We start from the raw sequence: 25,328 nt of genomic DNA, 5'->3' as shown, positions 1-25,328 counted from the left end.
TTTATCTGTAAAATAGATTTATTGCTAAATGTAGTTCAAAGTATCAACAGAAATTGCACATGCCATTTGATACCTCATTCATTAAGCACATTGATCTTTGAAAACATGATTCTGACTAATAAGCTGTGGTAAGTGGCTCTTGGATTCTTTGTTGCTATTCTAGTGAAAGACCTGGACTCAAAAGCTGAAGAAAGAAAAAGCTTCAGTGCTTCTGCACTCATATCAGCTTCTCAACCTAATCACTAGGACAATTCTCTATTTATTTATTTATTCAAAGATTACAAGTATCACCACATCCTATTTATGAGCTTGACTGAAGTAGATTTTGTCATCACAAATGGAAGAAGGATCAAGGATGCAAAGTTCCCGTTTAAGGAACTTCACTATAAAGTGCTCTTCAAAAGTATTCTGAAGGGTACCAATAAAAAGACTGCACCGCTCCCAACCGCTCAATTATTTATCTCGAGTAACGCATCGTATACTTGTTCTAAGAGAGCAGACAGCATGCCAAAAATGCAGAAACAATTGCTTCAGTTTTTCTTGGAATTTTGACTGAAAAAGTTTGCAGTTAAGTTCTAGCAATTTCACTGGATCCATCCAGGTATTGAAAAATAAGTAAAATTACTCTAATTAGTCTTTCAAAATAGATCACAAAATACAGCTTTCTTCCAAAAATAGGTGCATGTACTAATTTCAAGATTGAGTGTCAACTATGGTTCGTGCAATGTACTGTAGAATAAATTGTAGAATAGGCATCTTTTTTTCAAAAGGTTTCAAGACAGTATATCTGGCTGAAATTATTTCTTTTAAGTCTTTTGTTGCTAGGTAGAACAGAAAAGTAATTTAAAAATAAGGTGAATCCAGCAGACACCCACAGAAGCAGCTCCACCACTGCACAAACCAACACACATATGTTTTAATATCAAATCTTGTGAATTTAGACACTTGTTGAGGACTTTCTGCAGTTTGATAGCAAATAAACAGCTCTTGTAGGCTAACGAGACGACTTGGTTAACACAATACTACTTGACTTACCTAACTGAAAGGCAAGTTACTTTCTTTCACTTCAATGTGAGTTTTCTTTCAACAGCAATAGGCATAGCTTGACTTCATGGTTGTATCAGAGTATGTGGAAGAACTACTTAGCTTATATTTTTGGCAGCACTCCTCTTCAAAAATTACTCAGCACACATTAATTGTACTCCACAAAAATCAAGCCAAAGCTTTGTAAATCCCTGGAAATGTTCCATTCAGAGTTTCTAAAGCTGCTTGCTCTGGGTATGACGAACAAATTGTCTTACAACAGTCTACTCTGTACATACGGCTGGCAGGAAGGATTTTTAATCTTCTCAGTGGAAGACTGTAGTTTCATAATTCTAGCTCCAATAAAAATACTAGAGTTCCAATTATTAATTGATAGGCAATTTGCAATTTCAAGCCACATCTGTTTAAAATTTCTTTTTACTAATTCGTTTAAACGGCGTTATCACAACACTACAAAGAGTGATGGGAAAAAGTCATTCAGTTTTGCAAGGAAAAAGAAAAAAAAAAAAAAAACAAAAACCAAGATACAGAAGAGAAACTGCTAAGCACAAAGAAATAAATGCAACTATACACAAGGTAGGGAATATAGCAGCTGTGAATACATAATACTCCACACACATTGATTCCTCATTACTTAACAATCATAACAAAACTATGCCTGAACAAAGACTTGCCACAAGAGGGGTATTTTAGAGGTCAAAAATTAAGTTAACTTCTGAGTGGCCTTTTCTTACATATTTTTTTTCCCACATTTTTTGCCTTGTTAAGAATGAGTATGTATTAGGTGCGTTTATTTTTTCACCATTTCACAAACCACAGGCTGAGCATAGGTGATGGGAAAGAAGTATTCTGTCAGCTTCCAACAGAGTCCCTATCGAGATGCAGCTGTCCAACTACAGTACAGCTCAATTCTCTGAGTTTTTGTGAGCATTAATTAGTCTTCGTCGCATCTCCTGGTTCCTGACCCTGTTTTCTTCATACTGGAAGACAGATAAGGAAATTAATAGATCAGCTGTTATCATTAAACAGGTAAGTTAAATTTAAAAGTGTAGAGAGCATTTATTACTGAGGAACAGGAACTATCTTTGACTGTTGCATTACAAATTCAGTTCTTGTTAGTACCTATATATTGGTTCCTTTTTCCTTTGAAATTAACGTTGATTTGATTAAAATACATGTTTCTAAGTTTGAGGTTATTAAGCTAAAGAGTATTAGAACATTCTAGTAAAGAAAATTCCATTAATATTATGGAGTAACTTAATTATACAGCCATCTTATGTATGACAGCTACACTTCACACATGAACTAGGAAAAACGTTGCACTGGTGCTATTCTAGAGCACAGGTCAGGCTCTTTTCCTTTTAAAAGATACTGATTTATGTAAGGGTCTCTGCCTTCTGAGGCATTAATTTGTCATCACAGACTTGGTCTATTTTTGATCCTGGTCATTAATTACACACAGATAAAGTAGTATACCAAGATGAAAGGAACAAAGGGAAATCCGGATTGAATGAGGGTAAGGCTTTTTTGCATTTTTTATGGTTTAGAGAAGAAACACAACAGACAGGAGTCCAGTGTAAAACGGAACCAAGAAAGCCTTCACAGTTTAGACACATGCAGAAGACTACCATGCTTTCAAGTATGCTCCTGCACTAGCAAAAGCCTGAAAAGCCTAACTTTCCTTCACTGCAGCCGAAAAGGAAACCTTTTCATAGCTAAAAAGTGAAAAATTAAAAATCAATGCATGATTTTATATATATTTCATGAGAAGCAAATTATTCTTGGCCTTCAGTTAGAGCATATATTTGTTCAATTTTTTAATAACTGGCATCAAGAATAAAACCCAAGTAACCCACAAATACTCAATTCTCTATATAATGTAATAAACTGCTAAGGAGATTGATTTTTTAAAGGATTTGCAATTTTTCACTTATTATACTGACTGGCTTGTAACTGAAATAATTGCCCAAAACATTACTTAACATTTATAGAATGCTTAACTTTTTCCCATGCTAATATTTAATTTTTCAATAACCCATCCATGTTTTTACATAAAGAACAACGGACCTTTAAAAGCTACATCTTTACTTATTCTATACTTCTGAACAGCCTTTCAGGGGCTTCCTAGTAATGGCATATCAATGCAGCCATATATTAAGAAGGCAGACAAACACAGACATCAAGAACTCCTTTTAACATAGGGGCTTCAATGGAACAAAGGAAAACAAGATTACATGGAAAGAAACTTCATTATTTTACACATCTGTGCTACAGTTTTCACGGGGCGGAGGGTGGTATTTGACACAAGCAGATTAAATAATTTCCACAGACTGACAGAGGAAGAAGAGCGGTCCCAAACTGTTTGGCTATCATCCCCTAGAAGTTTCCCTTTTTAGACATGATTGTGAAATTTATGTCAAAATTGCTAAGTACAATTTCAAGTTAAAAGGAGTGTGAGCAGTTCATTTACGTGTTCTGTCACGTAGGCATGACAACCACAAACATAAAGATCAGTTGTTAGTGTTCTGAAAATGTGCCCATTAGCTACCTAATCTATTTAAACTCCTACAGTCTTCCATTCTTTCTATGCAGATGTAGTATGGCAATGAGTTAGGTTCTAAGCATCAATATTTTCATTTTGGACCTAACTCAGCAACTCCTCAAGCAGTTTCAGTCAGTATAACTGACTTCAGAAACAAGTGTTACTCACACAGAAGTGAACTGTTACTGCTTTATATTCTATTCTGTGTGAATAGTACTACAAAAGAAAAAAAAAATAAGAAAAAATCAGAAGCAATCTGTGAAGTGTCAGTTCCTATTTGCCATATTTGTTTGTTAGAATGAGTATTCGCCTATTTTTGTACATCCAAAAATAGATCATGGTATTTGTTAAAGCCAGACTTTACCTAACAAATTTATAAAAAAAAGTTTAAATTGGGTCTCAAATGCCCACTCCAGAATGTGCTTACATTTATTCCTTTGTACTACTTAGTAAAAAGCAACTATTTCTATCCCATGGACTACTTTTTTTATTAAGCATTTAACTCATAGTAAATTTGTTTCTTACCTCTTTCTTTAAGCACTTCCGCATCTCACGGTCAATATCATTGCAATGGCCAAAAAATTTCAAAATGTTGTGCTGATAAGTTAGGGAGAGAAAAAAAACTTTTACAATTCACATGCTTTTTCCTCTGACGCTCTAAATTTCTTAGAAGTCACTTGCATTGTGCAACATATCCCAGTCATCTTCTCCTTTTCTTTTTGAGAAAAACAATGCTTTATAACTTTTTTACTTAGCAGCTAGAGAGAAGTTAAAGCTACTCCCAAGCCTCCTTTGAGCCACCCCCACCTTGCTGAAAATTGAAGGTACTCACCATGTTGTACAACCAGACTAAAATAGGATACCTAAGCTGAAGCTATAAAGTCTAAATGTAGAACATATTTTACTGATCTAGGAATCAGTCTTGCAACTTTCACTCACGCTAGCTTCAATAATGTAAAAAAAAAATAAAATTAAATATTCTGAACTCCAGTTTGTGATACAGAAAGATATAGGGAGATCTACAGGCATCCTGTAGGTAATGTCCTCCGTGCTTCATTTTCATTATTTCTTCATGACCTAGAGAGGCAAAGGACTTGATGCTCCATCATCCCAACCACATGATGAATGTGTTGTTGGTCCAGAGATGCAGGCACTAGGCTTAGATGACGGAAATGTTAGAACCAGTATAAAAAACAGGGGATTAAATTTCTCCAGATCTTGAGGTTAGTAATTAAGATGCATTTACCATCTTTATGACACAGCTTAACTGTGGGCCTTGTATGCATACATAAGTGTTACTTAGTTTCTGAAAACCTGCAGGCATTGTCCTCACAAAGGCATTCCCCAGTTAACCTGATGATATTCGCCACAAAAATCTGTCCTCTTAGCCAGGATTTCCTGAAGCGATTTCATATTATCAGCCATCAAATCGCTCTCAGAATGCATTCTTCTAAAAGTACTACTTTCTCAGAGATGCTTGCTGCCATGCCAGAGTCTCATAGTAGAATCTAGTAGCAGAGCATCCAAGCAATTCAGAAGATTTGAGGGAGTCAAGGTTTTAGTAGATATTTACAACTATACAATCAACAGAGACAATTCCACCAATCTTTTAGAGAACTAATTAATTAAAAAATAAAGAGACCATGAAGAACAAAGCAGAGGAGAATGAAGGCACTTCCATATTTCAGAGGGAAACCTATGCACACTTCTGTAGCTGATGAACTAGCTAGATGGGTTTATACATGTAATACAGGAACACTATCAAGAATTCAAACAGTGGACAAAATTTCAGCCAATAGAACATGGCTGAAAGTTGGAGCGGGTTAATAAAGATTATGACAAACACTTAACTATAGCAGTGCTATAATTAGCTTGTTTATTCGTCTTTGCTTTATAAAGGGCATCAGATGACACTCTGAAGCAGTTGCATGTGATAAATGGTCACTTTACTGCAAGCTGATCTTGCTTTTACAGCATTTTCATTTTAGCTAATACAGACTTAATTTTGTATTCTATTCTCATACCTCATGTTAAGTTTCAAGGTGAGTGCTCACATTTCAAGCTAACCTCACTCTTACTAGTGCATACAGTAAGTTGAATCTACGTTTATTTAGCCAGATTCCTAAGCTGTCAACTTTTTGGCTCAGATGATGAGGAAAAAAGAATCCGTTTCCCAAAAATAATTATTACACCCGTTACAGTAATAGGATTGCAAGACAATATGCACTTCTTTTAGCTGCCACCTATACAAATAAGTCTCTTTAAAGCACGTACTTGGCACCAGAATGGAGTTGTTAAAAAAAATTTTAAAAATCAAAATGATGTCAAATAGGAATCCTGTTAACGTCTCCTCACTAGATGGAAATCTTGATGTAATGGGCAGGTTCTGCATTAGAAATAAATTAAATCAAACATTTGTGAAAATGCACACACAGGATACCCAATTAAAAAATAATGCTTTTCATCCCTCAGGAATATTAATTTAAATTGTAGATGAAGGTTCTTAGGACACTTTGGCATAATAACAAAACAGCAGGTAGTCACTGATAACTGATTAAGATCACCGACTTCAGATTTCAGTTACTTCCATTTTAAAAGGGTATTTCAGCACATTGCCCTTGCATTTTAAATTAAAAGGTATTGCTTCCTTTCAACCGAGTGTGAAAGAAGCCATCTTCACCCATTTTGTTTTGAGACTGCTAGCACAGATACCCTCTTACACATAGTTCAGCACAAGGCTGACAAAAGTAACTCCTTTTCATGTAAAGATCAACTTCAAACAAAACCAAGAGAATATAATTGCTGCTCCTAGTCCCTTCGTAAGTCAAACTGGCAACAGATTCCTTTGAATCACTTGCTGCCAAGGAATTCAAGTACACCTTTTAGTTCCAGTTCCCTCCTAAACTCAAGGCAGTCTAAAAAGCTACATTAAACAAAAAGCCTTGTATAGTAACATTGTTATTAAAAAACCAAAACACACAAAACACACAAAACCCCAGTCAACCATTACTTTCAAGTAGTAAATGAGTCTGTCTGGATTCTCTAGTCAAATCGTTGAAAGCCCAACTACATATGTACCAAAAAGCAGGACAAATCCAAGTGTATTTTCTTTCCTGATTGGATTTTTTTTTTCACAATTATGTGAAATTAATGCCAAGATTTTAATTTTATATTGCCTATAGAAGTTTTATTCTCCTCTTAACTGACAGTCATTTTAGTTCACAACCCTTTTGATACTACCATAGTTAATGTACAAGGAGAGTCTTCTCACCTCAATTCTAGCTACTGAACACAACATTAAAGTTGTTTCAAAAAAAAAATCAACTAAGGAAAATATAAAAATCCCTACAATTTCTCAAACTACGTAAAGCATTTTTAGGCAAATTAAAATCTTAGAACTCAGAAGAAAAGCATAACTCTTACACTGAATACATCTTTTAGTTTTAAAGCTTGTGGATGTTCTCTGTAAGAACCTCTGTAAGAACTCTGTATCTTAGGTTTAAAAAAATCTAGACAGTACATAGGAACAGACAGGCAACGGTATTGGGAGCCCCACCTATGAGGTGGCATCAACAGGTTCCAGCGTGCTTACATTTCAATGTACTGCTCTACAAGTGCCAACGAAAAACAATTAAATGTTGCTGACATACCCAGTACAGCATACTCATTGTAAGTGAATTCTAGTATTAAAACTCTGCTCCCCTCTTTGTTGTAATTTAGAAATCATAAGAAAGTGTGGTACCACAAGATTTTTTATGTTAATTTAGCTACTTTAAAATCTGCAAAAATATTGTTATCCTCCTTTCACGCAAAACATCTTCTCTCACATTTTGTGTCCTATAAGCATTGTTTTTCTTTCTGTAGTACTTTTGCAAAGAAAAATCTAGATTTTTCCTCAACATGGTAAAGCTAACATATGTTTTGTCTTTGAATTTATGGATAACTGCATTACAAAAAAAGTATAAGCATCACATCTGAACATGGATGTGAAAATATTGTAGACTGCATGAAATTATGTAAACCATTGCTTTCCCATTCATACTCAACATCTAAATAATTTTTTGTCTCAGCGAAAACTATCCAATTGAACTTTTTATGCACTTACACAGACATGTATCTGTACAGAACATCTGTTTAGAGTATACAAGAGAACTGAGAAAATAACTGAAAATATTGCAACAATGCTGCAGATACCTTTCCTTGCAGGGGCTGATTCTTCTACATCTACAAGTTTACTACACAAATTAAAAAAAAAAGGTCTTCCAAATGAGTGGTGAAATTTCTGTCTTCTTGAAGCAAGAGCCTCAAGAAGCCCAAAGACAATTTGGCATTTTATATCCTTGGGTAGGTGCCTATTAAGAAGATGGAAGTCAAATAGGAATTTAGCTCTCCAAGCATTCAATGTAAGGCATGCTGCATACCCAGACCCCCATCAACACACCTGCTTGTAACACCAGTGGACAGCTGGAATATGACAATGCTGTCAGCATACAAAAAGAAGACTTTTGAAGTTGCATTTTGTTGTTTTTTGCGGGGCACACAGTACTAAAAGGTACAGAAGTTACTTCAGTTCTTAAAATAGGTCTATACTTGCCAAGCTGCAACACAGGAAATTTTAAGACATGTTTTATTTCCTAAAGAAATCACTGGCTAAATTTTACACAAAGTCATCAGATACCTCTTCAGTGAAAACGTACTAGCTACGTTTCATGGCTGTTCAGCCTAGAGGAGGTTTTCCTCTAAGATCATATAATATTCTCACTAATTCATCTGACACTCATTTCCCCAACCCACCCACTCTTTTCTCTGCTTAAAACTGCTTACCTCTTTGTGACACTTCTTGAGCAGACTGATAACTCGGTTACATTCTTCAGTGTGCAGATGAGGAGACAGGTCTGGATGCATCTTTAGTTAGGGATAATTTTAGTAGTATAAGAACAAGAATCTGACAAAACTTCCACCTGCCAACATTAAAATATGAAAACATAATTAGAAATTTCAAGTTAACCATTTCAGATATTATCACACAGTATTATTTTAACAAAAAATATTTTAGATCAAAACACAGCTTAATATGTATAATTTATATTTGTACAGTTAAAGTAAATAAAACCAGCGTATGTCTGTTCTCCTACACAGCCCAAATGTTAAAAGTTAACTATAAATTTATATTCTTCACTATCATGAACATAAGCATGTATTTGGGATTTTAATTTTCAGGGACTTTCTAGTAACATTAATCTTTTTTGAACTGCAGATTATCTTTTCACCTCCCTACTTCAGTTTTCTTCTTTCTAGCTTTAAATAAAGCTAAGCATATGTAATTTTTTTTTTTTATGCCTTCCACAAAGATGTATCAGAACAAGAAGCACAATATTTCATTACAGCACTCCAGAAACTGGCATCTACATGCTTTTTAAAAACCTCCTCATCCAAAGCATTGATGATGCTTTAAAAACCAGTACTTAATCACTTAAAGCAGCAATGATATTTTTCAATTATGCCAAATTGGAATGTCCCTTCTTGCAACTTCACATTGTTGTCTCTTGCCCTTCCACTGTGCTCCTCTAAAAAGCATGTGGACCTGTCTTCTACATGAATTCCCCCCTCCTTCAGGTAGTGGAAGACAGCATTTAGGTTTGCCTTGAGTCTTCTCTTTTGAACGCTAAAGCAGCCTAGCTCCCTTAACCTTGCTGCATATGCCAGATGTTCCACCCTCCTGACCCTCTTAGTTTCCCTTTTGCTGGACTCTTTTTATCATCTCTGTTAGGCTGTAGGACCCAAAGATGAACACAGTATTTCAGATGTGGCCTCAAAACTGCCAAGAAGAGGATAATAACTTCCCCGTATCTGCTACCTACACTCCCAAGGCAGCCCAGTGTGCTGTTAGCCTTTGGTACCGCAAGGGTGCACTGCTAAATCACGTTTTAACTTCATGTCCACCAGTACACCCAGGTCCTTTTCTGCAGGGTTCTCTGGGGCAGGAGCAAACGTCACTCTAGAAATACTTTTTTTATATTATCCCCCATTTAAAAAAAAAAAAAATATATTCCCAGAAGTAATTTTCAAGATCTTTTGTTGAAAAGGATGAAAGTGTCATATGATAGTGGCTGAAACAAGATGACATCTTTGTTGTGGAAGATCACCAGGGAGGGAAGAAGAAAAGTCAAGTTCATACCAGGACAAACGGACTTATCTTGACAAAATTCTACTTGCATGACTCATACTGCCACTGAATTAAAGAGATGCTTTTTTGTGTTTGTTTACTTAGTACTTTGTCATTCCCCCTCCTCCCAAAGAGATCCTAGCTGCAGTACATCAGGCAAATACCTCTACAACTTGTACTAAGTAACCATCACTGACTCAATGCTTCAGCTAAATACTAATAGCCAGTGGTGAGATTTTACAATTGCAAAATCCCAATATTCAGGCTGCAGTGCCGACAGCTATAATCTATACTGCTATTCCTAGAATACTCAAATAATATATTTGGCTCGAAGAAGTATGTACACTAATTTACCCAGTATTTTCCACCATGTGTTCAGCTTAACAAGAGTTACATTCCCACAAGCAAACTAAATTTTAAAAATCCAAACAGATTTAAAAGCCTCTTGAGACGCATAAGAATATGTTCCACACAGTGTTACAAACACACGTAGGAATTTCTTTCAAAAATCTTGAAGTCTAATATTACACTACATATACCCTTAGCACAGCAGAAGTTGGAAACTGTACAAGTTGCTTAAGCATTCCATTCAACAAATTAACAAATGAACCTTTAGAAATATGACAGCAGGAGCACGACTGTAACAGCAAAGTGATTAAGAACCCTGCTGTGTTATTGCCATCAGCTTTTGATTGCATGCCACACAAAGTCAATATGTTTTAAATTTATCAGATTTTTTTTGATAGCACTAGAGTTAGCATTCCCTTGAGAAGGTGACACGCTCAATGACTGCACATTACTTTAACATGTGTGAACCCAGCTGATTATTAAACCTCTTCATCATTCAGCCTCTGACCGCTCTTCCTAAAACTGTCATCTGAACTGGCTGTCACAGAAAAAGGCAAGACCAGTGCCCTAGTGGAACAGGTAGCACGCACACCAGCACAGGCCAAAAAGTCAAATGGAGCATTTCAAGCAAAGAATCACTATTTCTAAACTAAGTTTAGTAATCACTGCCATTGTTTACAAAATTATTATCAGATAAAGTGGATGAAAGTTATCAATGCCCCAAATAAATCGGTGACAGTGCATTTCATCAATTAAAAGCCTTCTAACAACTCAAATGAATTTTCCAACCAGCAGTCCTAACAGTCACACCAGTTCATAGATCAGTACTCCTGAAATTCATTTTCAAATAACATTCGATACTAAAATCTTTCAAGTTCAGTAATAGATACAATACTCAGTTCATGTAGGTTATGATGGATTAAAGTAACAAAACATCTTCCAGTGGTCATGGAAGGCTTAACTAGAGCCTTTAAGAATTTCATGAAGTTCACGACTGAACAGTGTTATCAGTGCTCAATATTATATTAATGTTTAGGAGGGTCAGATTAGACAGTGATCTATGATCACAGAAGGCTAAAATATTTTTGTGGGAGGGAAATGACTGATAGACAAAAGAGTTCCAAAATTAACAAAAACACATATGAAAAAAGGACAGCATGAGCTATTGGTTTCCTTAGTTTCTTTTTAATAATATTCTAACCTAAAATAAAGATAGCAGGTTGCCATCTTACCAGAAGTTAAATCAACATGGACATAATTTTATATAGGTGGTAGCTCATAAGGAATTGAAGGATGAAAAAACACGGGGGGGGGGGGGGGGGGGGGGCGGGAATGCACAAAAAAATTGGGAATAAGCAATATAAATTGCTCTGAGAAAACTACTAACAGAAACGCTGTATCAAGAATGTCAAGGTAAGCATACAATTTCTGTAGAAGAAATACTAGCAAGTAAAGCAGAAGAACAATATTAATAAAGTACAGAAATTGCTTTAGGAAGAAAATGGACCACAAAATGCTAAGCAAACTTTAGTTTCTGAAGCAAATATTTGGAAAGAAGCATTTAGATGAACTCTTGACATAAAGGCACTGACTGATTTCACTGGGTTGCACAAAAATGGTCTGCCCTTTAATGTGTTTTATATGAGATTTTGAATTCTGTGCTGTTTTTCCTTCCTGGTTAAAAATTATACTACATGTGTATCTAAATGAATTGGTTGAAATGCCTTAAGAAGTAACTGCAAAATTCTATAAACCATTAGCCTCTGAAGGTCGAAGACATGAATAAAGATGATTGATCTTTTGACTTCCTTAACCAGTTTCTAAATCTACGATATCCTTCAGGGGAAAAAAAAGAATTATGAAATTGTCTCGTTCCAGTATCATGTTCTGTGTAGTTTATCTTAAAGTGGGAAAAATAGGGGGTGTTCTACCTTTACAGTTTACAACACAAACCATTAAAAAAAAAAAAAAAAAGAAATCAAAACCTAAACTTAGAAATTACCTGACAATGATAGTAATTTTCCAATACTAATATTTTTGTTTAGAAAAATAACACTTAGAGGATAATTCCTTGCATAAGCAATCCTAGACACTATGCATATCAAATTACTAGATTTCACAACAGGTATCAGCATACAAGTTATCAAGAAGCAATACTCATTCCTAATCTAAAAGGTGATTTATACACATGTTCAATACATTAAATATTTAATTTTAATGTACAAAAGGAACCTGCATGTATTATGGAATTCACAATAAAACTGCAGCTACCTAGCAAGTAGGCAGAAACCAAAAGGCTGCCCAAAACAGCAGGCAAGAACACTGGATGCATTTCATTCACATTCCTGTTAGACACCAAAATTTGGGATAAAGTGCTTGTTTCTCTCCTGACCTCCTTATGGCAAACAGCAACAAAAAGACCTAGCCGCGTGGAAAAGTCAAGGGTTTGGTACATTCCCACTTCTTTCCCAAATGAAGCACGAGATCAGCATGTCAGGAATCTAGGAAAGTTCCTTCTTCTCTCAGAATCTCCCATAAACATGAAATAACCAGTTTGGTGATGCAGAAGGAAAACTAAATTAGGTTGCTTTAGTCTCGCTGATTACCTTAATGCTTAGTATTTCCATGTTTGGGGGACAACAACGAAAGAAAGGTTTAAATCTAGATAATTGTTTTCCTAATATGCTTTTTTCCATATTTCGTTAAAACATGTTAGAAGACTATTCTTTAAACCAAGTTTTGCTAATTTTTCCATTTAAAACATTGCACACAGACGTCTTTTCCCCCCCCCCCCAAGTTTCCAAAGTCAATGGTAAAAAAGAAAACCACATGAATTCACACATTGCTCAGAAAAATTACTTCTTAAAGCAAAATGCAAATCCTTTTCTACCAACCCTGAAGATGAAAAATTGCATCTGAGCATCTACATTGCTAATCATTAAGCTCCTTAACCAGCAGAGTATTACAGAACACACACATTTGCTGCAAACTCTCAAATAGTACCCACGAGATGGCAGCACGACCGTGCAAATGAGGACAGGTACCACTAACAAGAGGGAAGGGCAAACAAATCCGCACATTCCAATAAAGCCACTGTACTCACCATGTGTAACATTTACTATCGCACTTCATTTCTCTAACTTGAGTAAGGCCACACATTTTGAGTTTTAAGTTTTCAGTCACATAGCATTGTTCGGTTTGGCTTTGAAGAAAAATACAATCCAAACAGCTCTTTGTTTACTCGCGTCATTAATGTTTTCCATCAGATTATAAAAAGTTTTAGCATAAGAAAGGATTCAGCTCCACACCTAACTGGATGGTGTTACCTGAAGATATTATTCATGTCACTTCAGCAGAACTTCTGAATTCCTATTATCTTTCATACACAATTTATAAATATTTTTGATGACAGTTTAGAATACTCAGAAGAAGATACTCATTTCAGAGCCATTCAGTGAAATGAGAGAACAGAATTGATGAACACCATGTCAAAAACCTAGGGAACTCTAAACTAAGGGCTCTGTTTCTAGCTTTCAATGACATGATTAATGTCTTCCAGATCTAGGTATTAAAGCATCATTCCATGCATTCCATGCTGCTATCCTTAAGGTTGTGATTAGGCACATTGAGAGTGTGCCCTAACTTTCCATTGTTCCCAAGAAATTTAGAAATTCACTTTAATAAACCAAGTTTAGCTGACTCTTATAAAATCTAGTCATAACCTCTTGAATTTCAGTCTTCAAAACTATGCACTAGTTTTCTAGTATCACACAGGGGGCAGCATAATTTAGATACAGATCTATGAAGACTTGCAAATAGTAAAGAAATGCAAAAAGGGGTAAATTATGCCTACTTTTAATTTTTTTATATAAAGTATGTAGATTACATTTCCTTTCCCTGAATCTAAAGAATAATAATAAAACCCCCTCCTTGGTAAATAAGATTCACCCTGATTTTAACTGGTTTTTTTACATGACCACTTTCTGCCAACAATTCAACATCCCTCACAGCAGCAGAATGAGCACTCACCTGCTACTTTTAGTAAGAAGTATCCGATAAAACTACATCATACCTGATGTTATACTTAGTAAAGCAAGTTAAGATGATGTTAGTCCTACCTAATGAATAAAGCAAGTCGAACACCAACTTGATATTCAAATAATTTCAAGTTTTATTTGTGGCTAAAGTCAATGATCAAGTAAAGCACAGTAAGGTATTTTCACCTTCGGGCAATTATTTAAGGGCAGATTCACACAACAAACATCAGCAGTTACAGGACAATTAGTGGAGTATTTTTATTATAACATGCAGCAAGTCAAACTGCACAATATTGCGTTATATCAGAAAAGATTACAGAAGCCACCACTTTCTAATCCTGCTACATCTATGAAGATGGCCATACACAGCTAAGAATGACAAGACCCAGCCAGTATAAAAGTTAACACACGCTGAAGATGAGGTGCTGTCACCAAACCCACAGAAGCTGCACAAGCTATTTTTGTACTTCAGCATCCACCAAAACAGGCTTCATTTCACCAGTTTCATTCATTTCCCGATGAAGCAAAGAACACTATAAACCTCATAATGCTAGTGGAATTGCCTGGCTTACTGTACAAGTGTTTTTTCCTTTCTGAAAGGGGATCACACTTCGCAGTTGGAAAAGACAGGGCCTCATCCCTTGAGCGAGCCTCCCTGAAGAAAGGCACATCGCACTTAGCAGAAAGTGAATACTATTGGTGTAATACAGCTTCGCTATCGGGTGCTACACCGTTATCAACAGTTAAGGCAGACGAGGAAGCCCACTTAACTAGCGTGCACTGCTTTCTGTCTGTAGTTTCTCCATGTTCTTAAAATAGCGACGGGATACACACAGACACAAGGTAAAGCAAGCATAGGCCAGTCACAAGGGAGGGCCCCCTGTTCCCACTCACAACAGCCGCTTTAAAACCCCTCTTTGAAGCTTGAAGAAGGCAGCAAGGTGAGCAGAGGGCCCCAGAAGCCAGCGCCGAGCTCAGGCACGGTCCAGCACGGCTGCCCCACAGCCGGGCGGCAGGGAGGGCTCCGATACGTGCCCCCTTTTCTTTTTGAGCGAGAAAACAAGAACACTGCGCGCTGGGGTCCGGCCAAGGCCCCCCTCTTAGCCACCCACACACTTACTCCAGTCCCCAGAGGACGAGCCCAGCCAAGGGAGGCAGGCACCACGGCAGGCACGCCGCCCACGCAGGGCCAGAAAGTGCCGCAGGGGACGGAAACAGCCGGAAGTGACCTCAGCACACTCCGCAGCCGCGGGAAGAGCCCTCACGGCGGGGCGGGAGGCGGAGCGCATTGCGATTGGGTGGCTCAGGCACCGCGCGGAGCCTAATTGGGCGCTTCGAAAGGCGGGCGGCGATTGGTGGTTGGCGGTTGAGCGGGAAGATAGGCGGGCCTGGCCCGGCAGTGGGCGGCTGCAGCGGGTAGGTTACGGGTCTCTCTCTGCTCGGCTGCGTTGGTCGCTTGGCGTCTGTCCCTGTGGCCTCCTCACAGGTACCCGGACAGGTAGTAACAGTCCTGGGTGAGGGCTAGTGCCCTATCCCTGTCCAGGAACTCATACCAGGTCTCCGTCAGTGAGGGAAATGAGGTCTTGGGGGTAAAACGATCGTAGAAAGCCTTTTAAGTTGTTGGTGCCCAAAGCGCTGTTGTTGGTGCCCGCCGAGATCTGCGGTAATGCTATGCTTAGGACTAATGCCAGTCTTCTGCTGGTCGTGCTTAGATACAGATTTGTGCGCCTTTCTAAGGGAACGTATCTCCTGGGCCTGCCTGTGCCTTGATCTTTTCTCTAACGTTTCAACTTTTTAGGTGGCTTCGTCATGGATGAAACTGTTGTTGAGTACATCCGAAGAACTGTACTGAAAATCCCACGAGATAAAATCAAGGCAGTGCTGCAGGAATGGGACTTTTTGTCAGAGAAACAGCTGCAGACCATAAAGTTCAATCAGATAAAGGAGAACATTTCTTATGATGTTGCTCAGCTCTGTGAGGTAATCCTTGTGTTCGGGAACTGCTTGTCTGTGCTATACAGGATGCATGTTGAAGCACTATCAAAAAACCATTCTTATGAAGAAATGAATTTTCTTTGCCCGTAACACAGAATCAAATTGCAGTTTGTAGTCTGGAAAATATAAAGCTGAGCTGGTAATACCATCGATTTTGCCTGGCTGATAGGAGTGCAGGATTGACCCTTACCAAGTATGAAAGTGTGTTTTGAGCTCTAAGTTGCACGAGGTGTGTTAAATATTTTTAAAAATGGGTGTATTTCTACATTGTAAAATAAAGGCATGGATGGAGATTTCCACGCATTACAGTGGGCTAATTTAAATCTATTTAGTACGGGTAACGATAGCACAGTCATTTTCTATCTTTTCGACTTCCTAGATATTTTTGAAAAATTTCCTTGGCCAGAGCAGCTTCTGTTTTGAATACTGTAAGCAAAAAAAGTTTTCTGATCTTCCACTTGAGCACTCTGATTTCGGTGTGCCAGGAATCTTTTACATGTACCATGAGTCTTTCTCTGTGGTATCATAACCCAGATAGATATGGTTTTTACTGATATCTCTTAAATTCTATAGCTTTTTATATTGTTTCGTTTGAATTTAATACTCGAAGATTAATTGCATGGAGTGTAGATCCAACTGTAGGCAAAAAACTGTGAAGTTATTCTTGTAAGAGAGCAAATGTCATATTTTAAAATAGCATTTGTTTCTGAAACGTTCTTATCTGTAACAAGTAGTGTCATAAAGTTTCTTAAATTTTTTTTTCATGCTGTGAATGTTAAATAAGGAGGAACTAAGCACGTTAAAATTTCTGACAGTGAAATACTAACCAGTGTTGCATAATGTCATCAATACACATTAATGTTACTTTCAAACTGCTTGTACTGTAAGGACAGTGTTCTTGCTGCCTCTGCAGAGGCACACTTAAACCTTGCTGAAATAGCTTTTGTTATCGGTTTTGCAAAACTGTATTGTGTCCACGTTGGGACCAGGTGTGGTGTCTTTGAGGAGTGCCTACATGCTGTGGACTTAGGTGCAATGTAATTTAAACCGCCAATACTGAGATTTTTCACTTACTAAACAGTGTGATAAAGCATTCTGTACCTGCAGTTCACCGTGCACATTCTTCTTTCTAGGAAAATTTTGCAGACATAAAGCAAGCAGCTATCCTAGACATAATTTGTAAGTAAACAATTACTTAAAATAACATTTATTTTTTTTAGGAGTAATTTGATAACACAATAATTAATTACACAGCAGTTGCCCTAGTGAGCTATGGATTATTTGGTGTAAACAGATTACATTTCAGATGACAGAACTTACTAGATCTGACCTCTTTTAAAAAATTTTCAAAAGCTCGCAATCAGCAAAAGCATGTTTGCTTCTTCTGAGGTCTGAATATATGTAAACTGGTAAGCCACATACAGCACAGAGTTACAAATATAGAGAGAGATGTTTGTCTCCAGTATTCACTGAACCCTAAAATCAGTAATATTGTGCTCCAGTAGGGAGTGACATAGGCAAAACTCAGCAAATACTCCAGTTGGAACTCTTAACTCCAATATTAATTCACAACTTGATTATTTAATAGCTTAAATCTCAAGGTTTCTTTTAGCAGTCTACCCTTAGTTTGAGTTTAGACTGAGTTTTGGTAATTTTAGGTAAAATCCTTCTTTAAACATTAAGCAACTAATAAAGGGTATCTCTGAGGTTTAACTGCATTACAAATAATCTTCCCATCTCTTAATAAAACACTATTTTGCTTCTAGGTATGCTATAATTGGTAGTTTAAGAATGCTGAATAAATTATATTGTGTTATCAGAAGTAATTTTTTTAAATAAACGTCATAAAAGTATCGTAAAATTATTTCTTCCTTCAATTACCATTTGATAATACACTATGTTATTGAGCAATTCCTGTTTTTCTTAGACAACTACACCTACCCAAACAAAAGACTGTGGAGTGTTTACCAGATGAGAAAAACAGGTAAAAATGGCTTTCCTTGCTGTAATCTCACAGTTCTCAGCAACTTAACTGCAGTGCTGCTTCATATTGTACAATTTAAACACACATACAGCCTAATATGTTTTTTTCAGTGGAGAGATCTTTAACATTTAACTATAGTCTAGCATGGATTTCCCAATGGAGTTGTTTTGTTTAATGTTTTTAGAATACTTTCTATTAACTTCTCAAGCAATTATTAGAAATTAGTAACTACTAATTAAATATTTTCCTCTGGCAATAATGACGATCAAATTTAATATACAGCTTTTTGTATAAGGCTATGCAACTTCAGCCTTTTCTTCTTAATTTTGTTTTAGTAAAACTAAAAACATCTCCAATCTAGGTCTTGTAAACACAGTTCTCATTTTTTTTTTTTTCTTCTGTGACAGGGGGAGGAACAGAAACTTTTGACTTACAAGTTCTCAAAAAAAAATTTAAGAGACAACTTCGATCAGTCTTGAAAAATGTAAGAATAAATGCATTGTAAATTTGTTACAGAACTCTGGCATCAATAGGTTCTTTTTGTAACTTTAGCGAGGTTTCTTTTTCTTACAGTCTACATCAGAAATTAAATGGAATTATTCATTTGGGAATGGTAGGAACTGCATGTGAAATAGGAAAAATGTATTACATATCTTTTCTAGAAACTTTACAATTATGCTGGAGTGAAATAAAATTTGTTTGCCTTAAGATATGACTGGCTTCAAGAAAGGCAGTATATTTGTTTTCTATCAAATTTTTGTCCTATTTGAGTGCACACACATTGCTTAGGTAAGTTGATGTTGCTTTGTCCTGCTACCCAATGACAATACGCAAACAAATCAAATCAGAGTATAGAGAGAAACTGATGTAGCCAGTAAGCAGGATAAGAAATTCAGTTATTATGATTCAGATTAGTAGCCAAATTGTATCCATTTCCTTTTAGTTCTGTTCTTGAAATGTGATGGATTTGAGAATTTGGTCCTGGTATTTCATTATATTACAATGACTGAAATACCATTGTCAATAGCAAGAAGCCGTTTCTAGACTACAGAAATGAACATGGTAAGAAAAACACGGAAAGGAAATATCATCTCACTTTCTGACTAAGCAATCTGCAAAAACCTTTTCTTGCTTCAGCTTAGCAGCTTCATTTAAGCAAGGTAATAGAAAATGCCTCTGGCTAGTTAGCTGTGCCACTTCTTGACACACAAAGGATTCCCACTGACAAGAGTGGATAGCAACAAATACAAATCAGACTATCAAATAATCAGCTGCAGTTTATATAACTATTATAATAAAGTTGCAATATTTTCATTTTATCCACAAAAACTTTGGGAATTGATGTTGGTCCAGCAATTTAAATGGTTTGACCTAGCTGGACTAAAAGCTTGGCTACATATGCTTCAGTCAAAGGGAGGAAGTTTTGGTGGTGTAGGTTTTTTTAAAGGAAGTTTTCCAACTTTTAAATCACTCAGATTGAGTCAAGTTAAAAAGAAATAACTGGGAGCAAATCGACATGAACGGGAAAGGGAATCTTCAAATTTCTGATTGTGTATTCGTGAGCAGTGATAAATACTACATTCAGGTCTGAAATCACAATTTGATCAAATGTTTAGTATCTCAAAAATTGGGCATACTGGAAGTATTGGCACTAGCCCTCCATGTAAATAGGCACCTTTTTGTTGTGGTGTTATTTTCCCAAAATATTTTTCCCCAAAAAAAGGGGCTTTTGTAATAAGCTATTTTTATTTTCACCCTTCAGAAGAAAATGAGTATCCAACAGGAAGAAAAGTCATATTGGAGTTAGAAAGGTGATTTCCCTTTCTTCCCCCCCGCCCCCAGTTTGTGAGGTTATAATTTTTTCTGTGGAAATCTGATTTAATTACAATCCTGACCACACTAGTGGGATTTGTTTCTTATTCAAGCAGTAGTGTACTATAATATGTTTGGGTCCTGTGAACACAGGGTGAAGAGATAACATAATCTTTATAGATGCCTGAATATGCTGGTAAATCAAAGCTTTTCTTTTTCTGGTAGGTCACCATCAACTTCAGAGAATATGAGGATAGTGCAATCTGGATCAGAATTGCCTGGGGAACACCATATACAAAACCAAACCAGTACAAAACCAGCTATGTTGTATACCATTCACAGACTCCCTATGTCTTCATTTCACCCTCAGTGCTGAAGAGCAACTTGCCTCTGCTATGCCAGGTACAGAATAAAACTGTGTCCCTGACTTCATCACAGTCACGTAGAGCTGCAACTGTGTTATCTTTTAAGAGGATGGGTGAAGATTTGTCACTTAATGTAATTTACTAATTTAGATATTATTTTCTTTTCCCCTTAGTCCATGATAACAATGGGGCAAAAAACAATCTTTGTGACCTTTGGAATGCTACATAGTGAACAAATTCAGTTTATTGAGATTTTTGCTGACCTTGAATGGTTCTAATTTCTTACCAAGGCAATATTCAGTTAAATTGTCTCAGAAGTTAAGGAATATTCCATCAACACAGTTAACTTCAAGAACTAAATGAATGAGCTCATGAGGGAATCCCATTTATTAGTTTTAAAAGAAGCTTTCTGTCAACTCATGATCACCATTGGTAGTCTTTGCATTTTTTTTCCCTATTTAGCAGACTTCTGTACTAGTAATTTAATTATTTTATTAATCTGATTTTATAATTGTTTTTTATTTTTCAGCTGATAAGGTTGTAGGGCTTATCTGATTAACTGACACTTAATAACAGTCTAATCGGTATTTTTTTCAACATGAGTCCTGCTAGTTAAAAGGGAAGTTGCTTACCTTGAAACAAAAACTTCTCAATGTCTAGAAATACCATATTTTTTCCATATTGTAAACACAGTGATGATTAAGACTGATGTTAAATCAATTTCAATTTTTATTTAAAGGCCCTCGTTGTTGCTTCCAATTACCATGACATCTGTGCAATGGAGCTTCGAAGTCATTCTTTAAATTCCCTTAAAGATATTGTGTTTAAGACATATAGCCAGGTGAGCCACTTCACAAGTATATCCGAAGATAAGTCTTGCTTTTTGTTTCAGGCCTAGTTCTTGGCCCTAGCAGAGGGGGAAATTCACTTCTTCCAAGAAACCATCAAGTTAAAGTAATATTGAATTACTGAGGTGGACAGCCTCTCATTAAGGTAACGTTACAATAGGAATGTAATTACTTGGTATCCCACCTACTCTTTATCATTGTTCCTGATGGTTAAACTCAGTCTAAAATTGTATGAACGATTCAGTCCTGGGATTTTTTAGCATCATTTCACTAGGCTTCCCAGAGCAATGAGTGGAAGTCTATTAGAATGGGTATTTACTTTGTTCATCCATGTAAAACTTGTAAATAGGGAAATGTACACATGTAACATAGGATGGGCATTCTTTTCTCAAAGTACTGCTGGGAATTCCGAGTTCTAGCAATTGTCAAAAACTGGAAGAATACTTGCTTTCAGAATAAGAAGTAAAAAGAAATGTGGAAAGTTGTTTTCAGCTACAGCCTCTAAAAGTGGGAATGAACTAAAACTTTTTTTTCTTTTCTCTCTCTCATTCTCTCAATCTAGAATTTCCAAACTTACTGTCCAAAACCTATACAAGAAAGGAATGTAGCTCCAGAAAGTGGTATGTATATTTTAAATTAAATAGCAGTTTCAGTGTCATTACTGCTGGCTTATGAAATGAGATTTGTAGTAGGAAATGTACATCTGTTACATCCATGTTACATGAACCATCCTGGTGGGGTGCCATAATACTGGTTTGTCACTAGGAGAGGTAGGTATTTCCCCATTACTGTCACTGAAGACAGTTACGAAACCAGAAATACTTAATGCCCAATATCTCCTTTGGTATTGGCTTGGGGTTTTTGGTTTTTTTTGGTAAGAACTGGAAATATAAATGATGGAGACAACTAGCTTATGAAAAAAGATCATGAGGTATTCTTTAAAGTTAATATTTTCAGATTTTCACTGGAGTAATCTGATCAGAAAACCAGTATTGTATTAGCTGACAAATTGGTCTTTCTGGCTTTCTCTCTTCTCTTCCCTACTTTTTTCCCCCCTGTAGAAGATTTAAGGATAATTCAAGAAAACAGAAGTGAGAAAGAAAGAATAAAGAGACTGAATCGGGAAGTTTTTGGTGATGGTCCTCAACCGCAACTTGAATTTGCACAATATAAGGTAGTAAAAGCAACAAACTTGGGGATTTTTTTTTTTTGTTTTACGCTTTAAATGTAGTAGTAGCAACACTAAATTGGAAATTGAAGAAATAGTTTTTTAAAAAACTTTAGGGAGGACATTTAAAATAAATTAGTTAGAAGTATCTTTAAGAAATAATTTGCATTGAGGTTTGGTCAGACTAGTAAACCATGTTTCAGTCTTTCAGCCTGTGAACCAAGCATTTGAACTTGTAAGTCTATCTCTATTACAAAAACACCAGCAGTGTGTTGAAATGTGAGAAACTAGGGTTATTTGAAGTACATACAAAGCTCATGTGCATATAATACCATAATTTAACTTGGATTATGCATAGATTTTATCTGATGAACACATACTGGAAATTCTAAGAGATACTTAACATATTTTCCAGTATTACTAAATGAGCTGCCCCTTTCAGCAGAAAACTGCTTACCACATGGTGGCACCCTCTGATTTTATTAAAATATTCCTCCAGCTGGAATAATATTAACATTACAAATAAGATACAGTCTTATTACATACTACGTTTTTAATGTTATGTTTAAATCATAACATATAAATTATAGTCATTGCTTATACTCCCTGTTCAATTTTGTGTTAACAGCTTGAGACGATGTTTAAAAGTAATCCTAAAATGGATGTTTTAGATAAAGAACCATTCAGATGCCTGGTCAAGTTTTCTAGTCCACATCTTTTAGAATCACTGAAATCCTTGGCACCAGCAGGTAAGTGTTCCAGCTCTATAAAGTGGAGGAAGAATTCACAATTTAATGTTTTTGTCATCTTACATTTTGCTTGTATCTTGCATAAGGGAGAACCTTTACAGTTTTGTTTACTAGAGTAAAAATGTTACCGCTACAAAAATTTGTCTAAATATACTTACCAGTTTGTTCCTAGAATTACTGGTTTGTACACAGATGCTCAAGCTGTGGTTTTAAGTTTTGTAACAGTTATGAAAGGCAATACTGGTTGAGTTAAGCTATAATTATCTGCCTCTTTCTAGGTATGGCTGATGCAGCACTTTCGCCGCTACTTACATGTATACCACACAAAGCTAGGAATTATTTCAAGATTAAAGAGAAGAAAGCTTTCTCTCCAGAAAGCTTTGTGACCCGTTAATTTAAAACAGATTCGTAGAGAAATATACAACATGGTGCAGCACAAGAAGAGTTAACAGAAGTCTTTAACAGGAGAAATGGAGAACATGGTTATTTTACCTGTAAATGTGATGACTGCTCTTAACTGTATTTTTAATAGTATCTGGGAAGTTAGAGCTTAATAAAGACATAACAAGACAGCTCTGGCTATTCAGTTTAGTATCATAGCTATGGCTTGCTAAGATATTCTAGGTGGCCTCCTTGTTTCAGCTCCAGTTCAGCAGTGTAACAAAACACGTGCCCTGTTTTGAACACGTGAATATTCCCTTTCAAATAAGTGGGACTACCCGTCTGCAGGTCAGGCATGTTTTTACCTTGCCTGTCTTTGAATATAATCTTCATCTGCCACGGGGGAAAAGGGGCTCTTGGAATATTGAGAGTGAAAGGTTTCCATCCAACTTTATTAGATATTAATTCAGATCCAGAGTTTTTACTTGCCAAGGGCTACAGTCGATAACAAATACTTAAAAAAAAAAAAAAAATCTGTCTATTGGTATTAATGTCTTAAGAAATTTTATTTTAGAGGAATGCAGTGAAACAGGTGATCATTTTCTTTTGAGGAAGTCCATGTTTTGGAATATTTCAATTAAGATTTGATCCTTCTGCAATTTGATCCTTGCACATTACTGCTTTTTTGTGCTTGGGGACGTAAGTATTTTAGAATCAAGATGGCAACGTTCACTAATGCAAACAACACCTTTGCAATGGAGTTCTTCAGACTTGGTAAACTAATTGGTAATGTATATATTCTTATGTAACTTGCAGTTTAGGACTATCTGCTAGTGATGCATGTTTAGGACACCCACCTGCATGATTTAAGTGTTAGTTTGACAAAGTACTTAATGTTAGGATTCTGAAACAATTGCAAACTTTCTGTGATAAGATATTTAAGATTTGGCTCTTAACATCTCTCACTCATACACCCTCACGGAGCCTTGCAGGCTTCAGCGCCATTAGGATTCCAACATGCGTTTCACTCTGCGACTTTTTCTTCCTAATGCTCACTCCTAAATAACTTGCATGCCTGAGATGACAATGATTTACCATAAAGGTAAAGTTCCAAAATACTCTAAAACATTGTGAGTACCTGGCCTACTGCCTGCTCTGCCTCATTTCTGGGAAAAGCCAGCTCCATCTCCTTTTTAACAACCAAAAAGTTGTGTCTCTGATTTTTTCAGATAAATATTTCATCTCTTAACTTCCTGTAGCCAAGGCGATCGTAGGAACGATGTGGCACCCCCAGGCCAGCAGGCAGGCACGCCCTTTTTCATCACCAGCAGCAGAACAGTGCGGGCGAGAAGGCAGGGGCTGTGCCATGAACGCGGGGCCCCAGCCATGTCCCGGGAGCTGTGGCTATCGTGCAACTTCTCCGGTTAATGGGATGGTACGTTTTTATTTTCACTGGCCAGGCAACTCTGAATTGTGTCATTCTAAAGAAAATGTCAGCCTGCATCAATGAATAAATGTAATATAACAAATGCTGCAGCCCCCTCGCTACCCGCGGGAGGGTACGAGAAGGTAAACACCAGCGCTGTGTTGCATGCCCCCGCTCCGTCTGCTCTCTAACGGCTACACCGGCAGTCTTTTTTCCTTCCCCTTTTTTCTCTTTCTCCTTTGTTCTCTTTCCTTCCTCTCCTCTCTCTCTTTCTCCCCCTTCCTCTCTCTCCCTTCGCTGCCGCAGCTTTCCCCTCTCCCCACCGCTGCCGCGGCCGGCCCGCCCCGGGCTCCCTCCCGCTGCGCCGCAGCTGCCGCCGGGACGTTGACGTGGGGGGCGGGGCCGCGCCGCGCGCGCGCTGCATATTCAACAGCGGCGGTGACTATTGGCGGCCGCCCCGGAA

General features: G+C 36.9%; 2 protein-coding genes across 4 annotated transcripts; one reads left to right on the top strand and one right to left on the bottom strand.

Annotated features, from left to right (window-relative positions):
* CMC2 (C-X9-C motif containing 2) lies at positions 1 to 15,393 on the bottom strand. Its single transcript, XM_056360952.1, has 4 exons — positions 15,258 to 15,393; positions 8,411 to 8,547; positions 4,112 to 4,183; positions 1 to 2,024 (listed from the first exon to the last, which is right to left on the bottom strand). The coding sequence occupies exons 2-4, from the start codon at positions 8,489 to 8,491 to the stop codon at positions 1,950 to 1,952; spliced, it is 228 nt and encodes a 75-aa protein (XP_056216927.1). The 5' UTR covers positions 8,492 to 8,547; positions 15,258 to 15,393; the 3' UTR covers positions 1 to 1,949.
* A 116-nt stretch (positions 15,394 to 15,509) lies between these two features.
* On the top strand, positions 15,510 to 23,628 carry CENPN (centromere protein N). Of its 3 annotated transcripts, none has more exons than XM_056360567.1 (11): positions 15,510 to 15,553; positions 15,936 to 16,117; positions 17,266 to 17,311; positions 18,060 to 18,116; positions 18,524 to 18,600; positions 20,154 to 20,330; positions 21,033 to 21,134; positions 21,704 to 21,761; positions 22,203 to 22,315; positions 22,938 to 23,058; positions 23,337 to 23,628. In XM_056360567.1, the coding sequence occupies exons 2-11, from the start codon at positions 15,947 to 15,949 to the stop codon at positions 23,450 to 23,452; spliced, it is 1,038 nt and encodes a 345-aa protein (XP_056216542.1). In that variant the 5' UTR covers positions 15,510 to 15,553; positions 15,936 to 15,946; the 3' UTR covers positions 23,453 to 23,628. The 3 variants fall into 3 exon arrangements, with proteins under 3 accessions (XP_056216542.1, XP_056216540.1, XP_056216541.1); XM_056360565.1 differs by having other exon boundaries at positions 15,517 to 15,623; XM_056360566.1 differs by having other exon boundaries at positions 15,539 to 15,635.
* The last annotated feature ends 1,700 nt before the right edge of the window (positions 23,629 to 25,328 follow it).

This window comes from Falco biarmicus, chromosome 15, assembly GCF_023638135.1.
Source record: "Falco biarmicus isolate bFalBia1 chromosome 15, bFalBia1.pri, whole genome shotgun sequence".
Taxonomy (NCBI): domain Eukaryota; kingdom Metazoa; phylum Chordata; class Aves; order Falconiformes; family Falconidae; genus Falco; species Falco biarmicus.
This window is presented reverse-complemented; position numbering and strand designations above follow the sequence as displayed.